Source organism: Acomys russatus, chromosome 26 (assembly GCF_903995435.1).
Source record: "Acomys russatus chromosome 26, mAcoRus1.1, whole genome shotgun sequence".
In the NCBI taxonomy this organism is placed as follows: domain Eukaryota; kingdom Metazoa; phylum Chordata; class Mammalia; order Rodentia; family Muridae; genus Acomys; species Acomys russatus.
The window spans coordinates 13,890,758-13,906,480 of NC_067162.1; the positions used below are offsets into that span (position 1 = coordinate 13,890,758).

At 52.0% G+C, this 15,723-nt stretch overlaps 1 protein-coding gene across 5 annotated transcripts in view; it reads right to left on the reverse strand.

Annotated features, from left to right (window-relative positions):
* Znf423 (zinc finger protein 423) overlaps window positions 1-15,723 on the reverse strand; it is a 304,774-nt gene that overhangs the window by 10,946 nt on the left and 278,105 nt on the right. For all 5 annotated transcript variants that reach the window (XM_051169358.1, XM_051169359.1, XM_051169360.1 and 2 more), the window contains 2 exons: window positions 12,621-12,752; window positions 11,107-11,222 (listed from right to left, as the gene is read on the reverse strand). In XM_051169358.1, coding sequence (XP_051025315.1) covers window positions 11,107-11,222; window positions 12,621-12,752 — 248 coding nt within the window. The remainder of the gene's footprint in view (window positions 1-11,106; window positions 11,223-12,620; window positions 12,753-15,723) is intronic.

The window sequence follows — 15,723 nt, forward strand, 5'->3', positions numbered from 1 at the left end:
AAAGCAAATATGAAAATAAATAAATAGTTAAGAAACCAAGTCGTGTGGTATGATTTTTTTAAAAGGGGGTTAGGTGGTGGCCTGGGTCTAGCACTGGCCAGCTCTCTGGCTCCAGGGAGTGACTCATCTCTGTGCATCTTAGTTTCCTTATCTTGATAGGGACATCATGAGGACTAGCTGCTTAATGTCTAAAAGTGCTGAGAATGAGTCAGGTGCGGTGGTGCACGCCTTTAATCCCAGAACTCAGGGAGGCAGAGGCAGGCAGATATCTGAGAGTTCGAGGCCAGCCTGGGCTACAAAGCAAGTCCAGGACAGACAAGGCTACACAGAGGAAAAACCTGTCTCAAAAGCAGATAAACAAACAAACAGATGTGCTGAGGACAATGGCTGGAACTTGATTAACATTAAGTAGCACTAGGATGATAATTATGGGATAGACACCTTCCTGGTCTGAAAGACAGAAACAATTATTTAGGTTCGACGACCTCCAGGCCAGGAGGTTTTAGTTTCTGCTCTGGAAGGTGTTTGATGTTATGGTGACACTAACATTTCTGGGCCTGTCCCCTGGCTGCTATGTAAGTAGAGAGTGGAATGGCTTTTTCTGGATAAGGCATGCTCCCCTGTCCCACTAGGAACCCCACACCCTGTCCCCTGAGTTTAGCTTATTTCTTCCTCTCCCTCCACCACAGTCCTCACCAATGCCATGATTTGTCTGCTCTGAGAACAGAATGATCCAAGGTTTATGATAACGGACACAAAGTGCTATGAGCTCCACATCCTTGAACATGTCCATGTACTGTCTGCCACATACGAGTCCCTGCTATGTGCTGGAAACTGCTTGTCACACAACAGCCCCATTTTTCCGACACCTTCATTTCTTGGATGAAAAAAAAAAACTGAGGGGATCTCAGTCTTTCAGGGAAGCATTACCCAGCAGGCCAGAGGTAGCACTTGTCTCTTGCTGTACCCTCTTCCTGTTGTCCCCTGGTGCCACTTAAAGGCCACACCAAAAGGAAACTGTCACCCAGAGCAGGCCTGGACCAACCCCAGCCAGCCCGCTTGATTCTGTGTAAACTTCAACGGCAGAGTGAGTGCAGCCTGCTCACTATTGACACAGCAAAATTAATTTCTTAGCTCCCCCGCCTGCTCCACCCCTTGCTCCTTCGAGTGTTCAAGGGGCTGCTGACTGCTGCTACTGAAATGCCAACTTGCATTTCTCATCATTAATTTCTTTCTAAATGTCATTAGTAATTGTTCCTGCTGCACCAAAGAGTACAATCTAAGCATCCACCAAGAGCACCCTGGTCTGTCTGTGTCTCTCTCTCTCTCTCTCTCTCTCTCTCTCTCTCTCTCTCTCTCTCTCTCTCTCTCTCTCTCTCTCTCTCTCTCTCTCCTGGTAGGGGCCAGAGCCTCTGCTACACCACATCCCAGCCTCCTAGCAGGAAGTAGCCAGCCGCACTCCCAAAAAGAGGTAGTTTGAACAAGAATAGCCAAAGCACACAGAAGCCTATCCAGGTTACTGGAGCAGTAACACCGGCCCACAAGCCAGGCTGCCTGGGTTTCTGTCCCCACCCCTGCCCACTCACATTTCAGCCATCACCTGTAAAATATATAGGTGACTATACTGGCTGCATTGGGACTGAGCTGGGAGACAACAAATGGGTGAAGGTTTCCCACAGAGCTTGCCTCGGGGTGTTTATGATGCCCTTAGCTTTCTTGCCTCACACCACCAGTACTGCAAACAAGCTCAGCTTTGCCACTTTCAAGCTGTATGACCTGACATCAACTCATTAGTGCCCCTGAATCTAAGCCATCAATAGTATCTGAGTCTGAGCCCAGCACACAGGAGGGCTGAGGCAGGGGCGTGAGAGTTTGAAGTGTACCTTGGCTACATGGCAATGGCCTATCTCAACAGAGAGAGAGAGAGAGAGAGAGAGAGAGAGAGAGAGAGAGAGAGAGAGAGAGAGAGAGAGAGAGAGAGAGAGAGAGAGAGAGAGAGAGCGCAAGATGCTAACACTGACTGCTAACTCTGTCTCCCAATACTGCACCCTCTATCCTGTTCTCCTGTGATCTGGGTTCAGTGGCCTGATGTGGTGGTGATCCCACTAAGAGGGGTCATATCCCCCAGACCCGAGCCTCACGATCATGCCTTGTCCATGTCCTTTCTGTACATTAAAGACCGTATCCCTGTCCACGTGGGGCGAATCTTTGTAGTGTGCTATCCCCTCTGAGCACTGAAGTGACATGTCACCCACTGTCACTGGTATTGTCACTGTTACTAAGAAACTGAAGGTATTTAGTCCTGCCTGAAATGGCGCCGGTGAGGGGCTAGGCTCAAAAGCACACACAATAGTCCTGGGCTCGAGGCTCCTGGCAGTTCCCCATGCCCATCTGTCACGATGGCATGGTGCCCCAGAAAGTTGGTTGGCCCCAGCTCTAGGGCATGAATGGCAGGCCCCAACAGGCAGCCTGAGTCCCACTCTAAATGCTATCTTTGCTTAAAGCTGAGCCTCTGAGGAGGTCCTCAGTCTCCACAAGAGCCTCATCATGGTTCACTGCTCAGCTGGACCAAACCCTGGGGCCCAGAAGACATCTAAGCAGACTGGCCACAGGCCCCAGCTACTCTTCCACTTGCCCCTCTGTGATTGAAATCCTTATACACCCAGGGCTGCCAGAGCAGCCCTAATCTCATGCCCCAGTAGCTCGGCTTGGTGCTGGCCTCACCCTTATAACTGACCTCTATGGGAGACAAGGCTGCCATCTACCCCAGCATCCTGAGGCCTCCACTTCAGCTCCCAGAGCCTTAAGGTGAACTCTCTGACAAGGAGACCCAGACAGCAAGCTTAGGAAGGGCAGGTCCTTGCTGGGGCTTGCCCCCAGATCCTAGCCAGTACACACTCCACTGTGCTAGCTTATGGGCTCAGACCCACGTCCTGGGATTCCTAAAGATGAGACTGGTGTACACTTTGGGTTCCTCTGCCTGTAGACCCCAACATCACTGCACATAGTCCCTTGGTACATAAAGCTGCCCCACAGATGATGATGTAGTGGTCAGTGCTGAGGACATGCTCTACTGTGGATGGAGTGGCCCTTGGACATCAGACACTGGCCAAATTCAGCAAACGGTAACCTACAGTGGACAGAGAGACGGGATCCAGGTCCAAGGTGTCCTGCAGAGCCCTGTGGGGTCCAGCTGTGCAGCTGCCTTTGTTAGCCTTTAACTGCTTGATTACTGAGGTCTCACCATTCGAAATGCTTGACACAAGAAGAGCTTCACATCTTGGAGTTGCCTAACTTGGGGTATTTGCATATACTACAAGGTATGACGTATACCTTGTAGATGGGACTCAAGTCCCATGCATACGTATTTTTGTGTACACACTGTGGAAAATTTTATCTAACATCTAAAATAATTATTTTTGTGTAATCTGAATAAATTAATTTAAATAAAAAAATAATTATTTTTGGCCGAAAGCATGACATCACGGTGTGGAATTTTATATGTTTAGACGAGAGCTGTGCAGTTTTGCCCATGCATCACACAAATATGAAGTGAAGGCCTGATCCTACTAGTGTGTTGCCCTCTCCATGCAGCAGGTGCATAGTGCCAGTCCTTGGTGGGTCTCCACTGCCTGTGCACATTGGGAATAGTAGGTGCTCAGCGAACACTGAGGCCTCGCACTGAGCACAGGTATGTGCCACTGATCTGTGCTGAGTGAATTAGAGCCTGGGCATCCAGACCACAGTTGGGATGAGGATAACTGGCCAATGCTTATGGACTTGGTGCTGGAGGCTTTGTAGGCAACACTATCTGCTGACCCTTCAAATTTCCCACAGAGGAAACTGTAATCTCTGGGCTCTTGAGGCTCCATGGTCACACAGCTGCTTAGTAGCAGGGCTGAGATTCAAAGGCAAGCTGGGCTGCAAGGGTAGGCAGATATGGGCTATGCTGGGTTCTTCCTGCCCTAGTGGGAACACAGTGACCTAGGTGGAAATCCACCGATACTAATCCCAAGGGCCCTGCTATTGAAAGCCTCTACCTGTGAGAACAATGACCCAAGGCAACAGGACCAATCCCTGCTATCAGAGGTGGCAGCTGTGCCCAGCAGGGTAAAAGGTTTAGGAAGCCTCAGAGAGGGGTGCTCCAGGAGGCTAGCAGCCAGCTTGGCCTTAAGGCCCCAGGGCTTCTGTCCTCATGAGTGATGAACTCCAGTGCTAGCAGTAGATCTAAACTCCCAGGGGCCACTGGGGTGTCTCCCATCCCAGGCCCACCCAAGACCAATCTCTGCTCTCCCTCCAGTGGTGAGGTACCAAAGGCCAGGCCATCTTTAAAGCACAGTAGAGGAAGACATGCTATTTGCAGAAAGCACAGCTAAAGAGTCAAATGCTAAGCATATGCCTACAGCACTTTTACTTTTTAATTATTATTAGTTATAATTATCTGGCTGGATTTGACAGCAGCAGCAGCAGCAGCACAAAGAAGCAAGGAAACCAGCTCCTCAGTTACCCATCTTATCAAGACCAGGGGTTCTGATAGTGGGCTGAGTACCTGCAGATTGTACCCCCCAACCCCTATTTTTTGTTCTTCTTTCTCTGCTTGTATTCTTTTCTATTTTCCAAGTATTCAAAACTTACAGCAAAATATATGGGAGAAAGGCAAGGATGGATGAAAAGATGATGGATGAGTGTGCAGATGGATGGTCGGTGTGTGGATAGGTGGCTGGGTGGGCGCACAAATGGGCGGTCCAGTGGGTGGATGGATGGGCAGAAAGAAGGATCTGTGGATGGATGGGTGAGGAGTGGATGGATATGGGGTGGATAGACAGGCTATGGATAGGTGGGTAGATGGATTGGTGGATGGACAATGGGTGACTAAATGAATAAGTGGTAGGTGGATAGGATGAGTTGATGGGTGGATGTGGGGGAGATGGGGAAACGGGCAGATGGTAGATGGGTCTGTGGACGGATGAGTGGGTAGATGGGTATATAGTGGATGGATATGTATATGGAAAGGGGAAAAGGAGGGAGGGAGGGAAAGTGGATGGATGGGTGGATGGATGGACGGGTGAGTAGATAGATGGGTCTGTGGATGAATGAGTGGATGGATGGGTCAGTGGATGGATGGATGGATGGATGAGTGGATGGATGGATGGATGAGTGGATGGATGGATGGATGGATGGATGAGTGGGTGGATGGATGGATGGATGGATGGATGGATGGATGGATGGGTCTGTGGATGGATGAGTGGATAGGTGGGTATGTGGTGGCTGGATAGGTAGATTCTGGGTAACATAGGTAGGAAGACAAATATGTGGTGAATAGATAAGATGGGTGGAGGAATGGATAGACAGAAGGATGACAAGTGGATTAACACACAGATAGATGGGTGGCAGATCTATTGGAGGATGGATGGTGAGTAGGAGATGGCTAGGAAGATGAGTAGAGAATGGGCTGATAGATGGGGGGATGGTAGGCATTTCCATCCTCCGAAACCCCACATTTACACAGGAAATCAGGAATATACAGGTTATTTCTAACTCATATTGGTAAAGGGGCCTAAAGCTAAACCAAGGGCTGAAAAGGCCTGAGGGAGGATGAGGGAGAGCATCCCAATCAGGGGGCCACTTGAGCAGTGTTGAAGCAGAAAGGTGGGCAGTTGCCTCACACTGACTTCCTCCACTTCAGGCCTCGGATGAAATGCTAACCTTTTCTTAAACACCCAATCCAGTTGTTAAGCGTTAACTTCTCCTGTACCACCCCTCCCACACACACACCTCTACACTACTTTCCTCACAGAACAATTCCTGAATCTACTGGCTTACTATATCTCCCATAGACTGCTACCTGTGAGCATGAGGTCCCTGCCTGCACCCCAGCTTCATCTGAGGCCCCCTGAAATGTCACCAGGTTATGAGTGCGTGACAAATGAATAATGAAAATAGGGGAAGGGACTGGGTTAAGAGGGGTCCCAGTAAAACTCAGACCACACCCTGGGCTCACAGACACGCCCCCCTGGCTAGGCACCAGGACCCAGCCTGGCAGGGCCGGACTCTCGCCATCAGAGTGCTCCGGGTTGCTTGTTAGAGCACCAGCTCTGCTTTTAATCAATTGTAATCATTTAGCTGGAAGCGGCATGATTAGGCACACACAAGCAAACAGCGTGAGCTAATCCTTTAAACAGGCCCGCTCAGCGCTGTGCTGGCCGCTTGGCCGCCGCGGGCCTGCTCAGAATCACTTCCTCTAGTCCCCCCTCGTTTTATCACTGAGGGCCTCGCGAGTCCAGGGCATGGTATAGACCCACAGGTCCCCCTGCCCAGCCCATCGAGGAGAAGTGTGTGTGCCTGTACAAACACCTGTGCACTGTGTGCATGAATACACATGTTATGAACTTGCAAGTGCCCAGGCAGCCTGTGCCCACCAGCTCAGAAATGCCAGAGTGCTACTTTGGTGGAAAAAGACAGTTACAGTTCTAAGACTCCACCTCTCCTGTGACAGTACCGCACAAGTCCCTGGACACCGAAACAAACTGAAAAAGCAGGATCAGGAAGCAGGAGGTCTCAGGCATTGGAGTCACCATGGCCGAAGCTATGCCCTTTTCTCTTCTCCACAGCCCAGCCTCAACAGAACCTTCCCAGCGGTGCCTCTGTGGCGGTCCGCCTGCGCATGCGCAGGCCTGGCTCCCGGCAGGGCAGCCCCACCAACAGCTTTTCCACCTGGCTCACCCAGGAGCACATTCTTTTTCATCCCCTGTTACTGCCACTCGTGCTACCTGCTTGGCCCAACTACTAAAATAGTTTCTGGGTCCCCTGACAACAAGGCTTTTTATAGTTCAGCACTGCAGGCCTCATTTAAATCTATTAGCTCATATAAATGGCAATTTATTTAAACTTTGGAGGGTTTCTGTTTGCCTCAGTGGCAAAGACAACTTGGTTTTGCACAAGGACTCTGCCACTTGCTTGTGACTTCAGACAAACCTCCAAGCCTCTCAGAACCTCAGTTTCCATTTCTGTACACAGAGATGGAGCAACTATCTCAAGGCTGTGTTGAGACTAACTGTACCATCTGCTAGAGACAGGATTGGGCCGTGGCAGAAATGAAACAAGAGGAGGCCACCACTGCTGTTCATGCCACTTCAGGGACATGGCCACGATCACAGGCCAACTCTGGAGGCCAGATAGCCGGACACTGGCCCAGGCATCCCTGCATGAAGAACAGAAAACAAAGAAGCCACCAAGAGGGGAAGGACACGCCATCTACGCTCTGCTGCTGGACACAGAGGTGCCCAAGGGGATGTGGAGACAGCTGGGCTGGGGGGGTAGACTCTGCTGCCCCTTCCTTTAGGTTGGCTTACCCTGGCAAGGGGCAAACAGAGCCCCAGGCCTTCATCTGCTGAGGCCTGAGGCTGGGAAAAAAAAAACCAAAAAACAAAACAACAACAACAAAAAAAACAGAACAACACAAGGCCAGCAACCCTGGCATTTTCCAAGTGTCTTATTCCCTAGTCGTATTTCCATCCTGCTCTCCTGAACCAGTGAAAAGGCCAGGGTCACAGGAAATAGGGCAGGGACGGGGGGGGGGGGGGGGGGGGGGGGGGGGGGGCTGAGGCCTTGTCCCTCCCACCTCATCTCAATGCTTTCCTCCAAGTCCCATCATGGCTGTCTGGTGCCCACAGCCTCTAGGCCAGCATGGTTACCTCAGATGGAGGTGCTCAGGCTTTCCTACTTGGCATGGGAAATCCTCCCATGTTATTTCAGGATCCATAGACACTGTTCAGCAAGTGTTACCCATCCACCAGGAGGGAATGGGAGCTTCTACCGTGGCCACTGCCAGCACAGATGCCATGTGCGGTCTCAGCTCCTCTCTCTCTCTCTCTCTCTCTCTCTCTCTCTCTCTCTCTCTCTCTCTGGACTAATGCCCTCTGGCTGACCTCATCACCCTTGCCTGGCACCCAGAAGAAACCTCAGCCTTGCTTTCTTCACACAAACAAGACAATCCAAACAGGCGTCAGCTAATGGCAATGAAATTGTGGGGACTGAAAACCCTCCTCAAACCCAGAAAATTGCTATTGAAGTTACTTAACAAAAGCCATTATTTGCATAGATTTACTGTTGATACACTTCCCATTTAAATGGTCTGTAATTAAAATAATTAATTGCAGAAAATAGTGACTTGTTAAGGCTATAATTTAGTGAGGCTCTTGTACTTGAGGATCCCATTCAAAGGTTATCAGGGTGACCCGGGAACTAGTGGCTTCTAGGAATCTGTGCTTCTCTTTGGTAGTGCTGCAGATGGGCTCCAGGGCCTGCGCATGCTCCTCTACCACTCAGGCACACCCTCAGCCTTTACACTCTTTATTTTAAGGCAGGGTTTAAGTTGCCTAGGTTGCCCTTGAACTTTTGATCTTCCCATCTCAAGCTCCTAAATAGCTAGGATTATAGGCTTGGTTGTTCTTGGGTTGGTCCATATCCCAAAGTGAGGCACAGTATCTTTCCCTAGTTTCCCAATGTCCACACATTCAGGAAGCCAAACCAGCCCTCACGATGCCTACCACGTGCCGGAGAAACAGGAACAGAGAGCCTCTTCTTTCAGGGGGACATTTACTTATTTGTTTGTTTATTATGTATCTCTCCCTCCCCATCCTTGTGTGTGTGTGTGTGTGTGTGTGTGTGTGTGTGTGACGGGGGTGGGGTGGGGGGGAAGACATGCATGTCATGGTGTATCTGTAAAGGTCAGAGGACAACCCTGGATGTCTGCCCTCACCTTGCACATCCAGCCAGGGTCTCTTTGTTGTGTGTGGCTGCATATATGAGGCTAGCTCTCCCGTGAGCCTCTGGGGATTCTCCCATCTCTACCTCCCATCTCTTGGTAGCAGCAGCAATATTACAGCTATGTGCTATAGCATTGGGCTTTACAAGAGTTTTGGGAATTGTAGCTCGGAGCTTCACGCATATGCAGCAAGCACTTTACCCACTGAACCACATCTCCCAAGGCCTCAGGGAGAAATCTTAAAGCTGACAAGAAGAGACCGTCTTGTTCCCCCTCTTGGTGTCTGGGACAATGGACGTGGACAAAGTCAGGAGTGAGCAAGGCAAAGCGTAAAAAACCTGTGATATAAAGCACTAGTGACGGTTGTTCATGCACATGAAGATGTTTATAAAGCAGCACACCCTGTTGGCTTACAGAAAGCTTCATCCCGCAGGAGAGCCAGCCCCACTTTGATTGACGGATGGGCCACACAAGTAAGGCAGGTACAGGAGGATGGGCTGTGAAAGCTGTATTTGGGAGAAAGGGCACGTGCCACCAGGCAGGCAAGGCAGCTTCCCAGATAGCCCAACGGGAGTTGGTTGCCAGCTCTGGGCCTGGGTACTGGCTCCTCAATGTCCTCAGCACAGAGACTAGGACAGCAAGGAGGACCTGAGCCTCCACTGAGGATGGTGTCCTGGAAGTGGAGCCCCTCCCTGGCCTGCTCTGTTGAACTAACTCACCCACACTGGGGAGGGAATGAAGGCCACGTGAACCAGGTAAGAATGTATGTATGGGAGCTCAGGGGCTGGCCCGAAAGAACAGAAACCATCACTCTATAAGGCTGGTCACTCAGCCAGAGCTTAGCTCAATCAGGACCCAGCTAGAAGGCTGCAAGTGCCCCTCTGCACCCTTCCTGGACCCGTTTTTAGCAACTGTGCAGATGAGATGAGCTCAAGCCTTTGAGAAGAAGGCCCAGCCTGCCCTGTGCCAGGTACTGCCACGGCCGGGAAAGTGTTGCGTGACGGCAGCCCCGTGCTCTGGGTGTGTGGAAGGTCCCTGGGTGTAGACATGCACTGCACAGGTGTGAGGTGAGTGCTCCCCTGCCGGTGGATGCACCCTGTGAGCACATGGTGTATCTGTAGGGATCCCGTCACATGCCAGCTCCCCTCAGCTTTCCAACCTGTGCGTTCAGACGGTGGTGATGCTCCTTCCCACCCCTAGGAAGCATGGAGTGGCTTGCTCTGAGGACCCTGTGTGGGAGAAGCTGACCGCATTTCTTCTCAGTGAAAAGCTGGAAGGGCTGGTGCACTTGTCACCCGCCTCCCTCCCTCCATCTCCTCCTCTGTGCATGGTGACCATGGAAACATGGATGGGCACGGACCCTCTGTGGGCACAGGTCACCGAATATCATGAACTCTGCCTGGATCTGCCACATGAAGGACAAATAAGCCTTTGTTCCAGGCTATGGTGATCTCAAGGATGCTGCTGCTGCTGCTGCTGCTGCTGCTGCTGCTGCTACTGCTGCTGCTGCAGCAACCTGACCTCCCCACTGCTGCTGGTAACAGTGGCTCCCCAGTGGGCAGCACATCTGAGAATCTATGTAGCTTGGTTCCTGTGGGTGGGAGTACGGTCCCTGGGACTGCAGTGCTGAGCTCTGTGCGTCTCTTGTCCCTCTGTATATACACTGCCAGTGTCAATCATGGTGCATGGTGGGAGGGACTGTCCCTAACATAGCTTTGACCTTTATGAGAGCATGAAGGGTGTTTTCTGGTGGGCACATGAACTCTTCTATGTTAATTATAATTTCCTGGAAAAACCAATGGGACAGAAAGTTCTGGATCTAGATGCAAATCTTCAGAAAATCTGTACCAAGTTTGTTTTTTTTTTTGTTTTTTTTGTTTTTTTTTTAAGGAGCCTCATGGGATACAAAGGTTGAGCTGCAGATATCCACCCAGTGGTACCCTGCATGAGGATCCCTTGGCTATGGCAGACTCTGGAGGATCAAGGAAACTGGTAGAGATCTCTGTGGCTACCTGAGGGCCACACTGGCCTTGATATTTCTTACCCTTCCTTTGAGCTGGAGCCAATAGACACCCCCTACTTCTTATAATTCCAGTTGTCTGGGAAGAGCTGAATTCGGGCTGTATGGGCTTACATAGACACAAAGCCAAACCCAGTGAAAAGCTATCAGATGATCTGAGTGGGGAGCAGAAGGAAGCAGGATGGGTATGAGTGGGAATCTCCTGCTCATGGGCTCTGCCTCCCACGACAGGCTCTCCCAAGAACACGCGGGGACTGGGACACACTAGGCCAGCCATCCGAGAGAACAGCCGCTGGTGCACAGGGGCTGGCACACTCACCTGCAACTCTGTCTGGAAGAAAAACTTCTGCGGGCACTGCGAGCAGTCGTAGATTTTGTCCTCCTGCCCATGCACGGCGAAGATATGCTGCTGCAGCTTGTTGGCCTGGACGAAGACTGCACATACAGACACGGCAGTTAGAAGCCAGCCTCAGCCCCACCACCTCTCCTAAGTAGGGATCGCCCAGGCACGGGTGTGGTTGGCCAAGGACTACTGCTGGAAGCATTAGCCCCTATCCTCGGGCTCTGGACTACAACCTAAACCCTTCCCTTCTCCCCTTTAGTAAATGTGCAACCTTGGGAAAGACAATTAAGCTCTCCAGGCTTTGTGTTTTCCTTTAAACACTGGGATTTGATGTATAAAACACCTCGCTGGATGTCTAAGAGGATCATATGGGTAGATATGGGTGAGGTGTTTTAAAAAACAAAGCAGTGCACAGTTAAGATAGCAAATGTGCCCTCCATCAACCAAATGCCTTTACACTGCAAGGCAGTCACATCTGACACAGAAGAAAAATCAAGGCTCCAGGTCCATTAAATGACTTGCCCAAGGTCCCACTACAAGTGGGTTGCAGGGATAAGCCTGGAATTAGGTCAGCATAGCACAGTGCCTGGTACCAAGCAGTTAGTCAACCCCATGAATCACTGCTCCTGTTGTCAGGGTTACTGTCTACATCCTTGCATGTGATGCTAACAGATGGGTAGGAAATCCTGAGTTGGGGGAGGAAGGGAAGACCAGGGGTGTTTCAGGGCAGCTAGGTCCCAGAGACACGTGCACACACATGTGTGTCATGAGCAGGTCATACATAGTACTGGCTTCGCTTCACAGTGGCAGCAGTCCCCCATGACAGCCCAGCCCTGGGCACACCCAGGAGGTGACCCAAAGCAGCTGTGTGTCTGGGAGGTAAGCACTTCAGAGATAGCCTCCTGCCAGGCACCCTCCCTGGGGTGGGCTTCCCGCAGTGGTAGACAACAGATGTCGGGGAGGCCGAGAGAGCCCGGCTCCCTGTGCACACCGGCTGCCATCTGGGCAGCAGGAGGAGGCCAGCAAAGCCCCCGAGATATGCCTCAGGCCGGGACAGCCGCTCACTTGCTGGGGCTGGCAGCCAGCCTGGGGGCTGGAGGCTTGGCCAACAAAGCTGCCCTCGAGCTGCTTGGCTGAAGCCTGGCTGGGACCGGGGGGCTCAGAGGATGGAAGTGGGTGGCATAAGGAGAGTATATAGAGCAGCCCACTGAGGCTGGATGGAGCTATGGCTCCACACAGCACGGAGGAACCCAGGCAGGGTTGACTGCAGCAAAGAAGCTGAGTCTGGAGTGAATAGCTGCTCAGCGCAACAGAAAGGTGTCATTCAAGTGCCCAAGAGGAAGGGGCAGGCGGGCTATGGGTCAGTTCTGTATGCAGGGAGACAGGGCTTCAAAGGGGAGAGAGGCTGAGAGGCTGGGCTCCAGCCATGATACAGGACAAGCTCCTCCCCCGTCCTGTGCATTCTTGCCATGCCCATGTGGACACCATACCTGTGAAGCATACGGGGCACTTGAAAGTACCACCCATGCCCTCGAAGCTGTGCTCAATGAGGTGGCAGAGGAGCTTGGCTGGGGAGTCGAACATCTGGTTGCACAGCTTACACTCATGGTTAATGCCTTCCTCTGCAAGAGAAAGGGACAACGTCAGTGATGCTCACACAGGAGCAACCAGAGCTAAGGCACCCTGTACCAGTCCCAGGACACGCCACACCAACCATAGGACGCCACCCACACCAGCCCCAGGACACCGTGCACTAGTTGCAGGTCACCCTGCACCAGCGCATCTCTGGTCACTGGAATTGAAGCTGGTAGAGGGACCACAGACACAAGTCATGTCTCTGCTCTGGAGCCTAGCCCTGACTCTTGCAGCCAGGGCTTGGGTCTAAATGTACATCTCTGAAATGTTGATCATGGTTTCTCCTGGTCACAAGCCATGTCCAACAGCGTGAGTTCTGAGACCCTAGGAAAAGGAGGCCATCCAGGGTACTAGATGGTTAAATAGAGTAACCAGGTCTTTAAAAATCCAATTGCATATTCATCGAGTGTGTGTGATATGCCAGGAACTGGCTAGAACTAGCTATGCACTCTTTGGAGAATAATACAATGTCTTTCCCTTATTACAGTGGAGGGGGGGGGGAGCATCAACTGGTGAGTTGGATGTGAGGGTTGCTCTAAAGGGAGTGGCCAGAGAGAAGCAGATTGGGAGAAGATGGGTGAGGGAGCTTGGTGAGACCCTAGAAGAAGTTGAAACAAGTGAACTCTCTCTTATGGAAACAGTTGACTACGCTGTGGGCCACAAGGACGGGCAGCCTCCTCGATCTGTTTCCTACCAGAACAAATGCTCCCACCTGGGAACTTCTTCAACACGTAAGCCTTCAGTCAGTGGTACCCAGAGAGTAGAACAAGCCGAAGATTGGCCATGCCTGCTCACTTGCTGGATTGGAGCCGAGCTCCAACAACCTTGCCCAGAATCAAATCTGGGTTCAAATGCTGCCTTTTCCCTACCAGGCTCATGTCATGGGCATGTATAAAGATAGCCTGAGACCGTGATCAACTGTGGCAGGCAGAGAGGTCCATGCTTTCCATCTCAATGGTCAGAGAAGGTGTGGGCACTCCCTTCTGAGGACTGTGTCAACCAGGGTAGGTGTCTTCTCTCAGAAGCACTCGGAGTCATCCTTCCTCTTATAATCAAAGTGTAAATTAATGAGTTAATTCACATAAAGCAGCACACAGCACACAGCAAGTGCTCAATTAGTGTTTACTGCTGGGCATGGCTGTTTTGGCAAAAATGCAATCTGGGACAGCCAAGGACACAGCCCTCCCTTGGCTCCCCTGGGAAGAGAGCTCACCAAAGGTGCCAGGTGCTCTGATTTGCCCTCAAAGGCAAGAATTAGGTAGCAGAGGGGCTCTGCTGGTGGCAAGCCACAGACACAGATGGGCTGAGCCTCCTGGCGAGTCCCCGGGTCCCCAGGCCCTGGCAGGAATGCTGGGACAGCAGGCTCTCATTCCCCTGGCCCAGCTCACCCCCCACACCCTGGGCGCCCCCACCGCTGAACTGCACAGGTGGGCCTGCCCCACATAGCCCAGTGGCTGGAATCTGCCGGGTTTTTGTCATGTCCCGAGAGCCCCAGCAACTAGGCCACGTGCACCCGGCAGAAAGGCGAGCAGATCTTCCCTTTACACTAGTGGGAAAGAGACTCATTGACAAGTTTGGGGACACAGGGCAGGCTCAGCGCACTTGCCACAAAGGCCCCACACACCCCCTCCACTTCCCATGGGAGACACTCATTGTAATTAGAGATGACTTCCAGTGTGGGGGCTGCCTCTGAAGACCCCCCAGTATGCCCTGCACTCCTCCCCACCATAGCAATAAAGCTTCTCAGAGCCTGGTGCATGCAACGAACGCATGCGAGCCCGGATGAGAACCGCCCTCCCTTCCGTCTGGCTTTCCTATGGCAGTGTGGACGCTCCGTTCACAACTGAGGCAGGGGTAAAAAGCGACAGCTGTGAAAGGCTTCTACCGAGGTTTGTGACAGCAGCCTCAGAAGCGGTACTGCTGACTAGGGAATGGGATTTCCAGGAAGAAGAAGCCGGTTCAGAGAATGAGGTCACTTGCTAAGATTGGGGTATTGCTCTGTTGCAAGCCACAAAGCCCACTCCTACCCCCGCCCGCCCCCTGCGCCCCGCCCCCGCCACCTCACCCACAAGCAAGCAGCCTCTCACTGCTCCAGTATCCTAGACTTTTCAGTCCTAGCACCACGGCTAGATGCTGCCCTGCTGTCTCGCAGCCCCCAGAGCACAGGCCACCTATAGCCCGGCTATAGCAGAGCTGAGGAAGAGGTGCCCTGCTGGGCCTCTGCCCCTGTTTGGCTAGGGCTGGCTCTGCAGCAGGGATGACGGATGGCTGACTTCTCTGACTCCAAACAGAGCCTTTCACCACTTGGCTGTGAATGGGGCTGGGTCTGTCTGATATACAAACACTGAGAGGACAAAGAAGGCTCCTGCAACTTATAAATCAGAGAAATCATGTCTGACAGTCACTTTCCGTTTCCTGAGCGCCGAGCAATTCATCAGCTGCTCCCCTCTGATTCACAGAGGCAGCTCCGCCCAGCACCCGCGTTCATAAATATGTGCACAGTCAGGCGGCCCTGAGCCGCCAGCCGCTTGCGGGGGCCTAAACGGCTGACAAATCACAGCCCAAACCTGTGTCAAAGTGAGGTTCTGGGCTAATTAGATCAAAAGCCCAGCAGACAGACAACTGCCTGGCTGGGACCTTTCCTCTATCTCCCCCAAGTGCTTGAAAGAGTCAGACCTGAGGAAGGTTGTGTGTGTGTGTTGGGGGGATGGGGGGGGGTGGATTTAACACATGCAGAAAGTCCAAGTGTGAGGGGACAACAAAGGACTTGGGGGCTGCAGACCTAGGAAAAGTCTTTCACCCAGCTTGGCCTTTGATTTGTCAGTCTTCACAAATCAGGCTCCTCCCTATGGCAGGGTGGGCTGCACTCCCTGGGGTGCCCATCAAGTGTACCTCTGCTTAGAAAGGCAGCCCGGAAATTGGGGAGGGCCAGGAGGCAGAGAGGGACTGTCCTAGTTA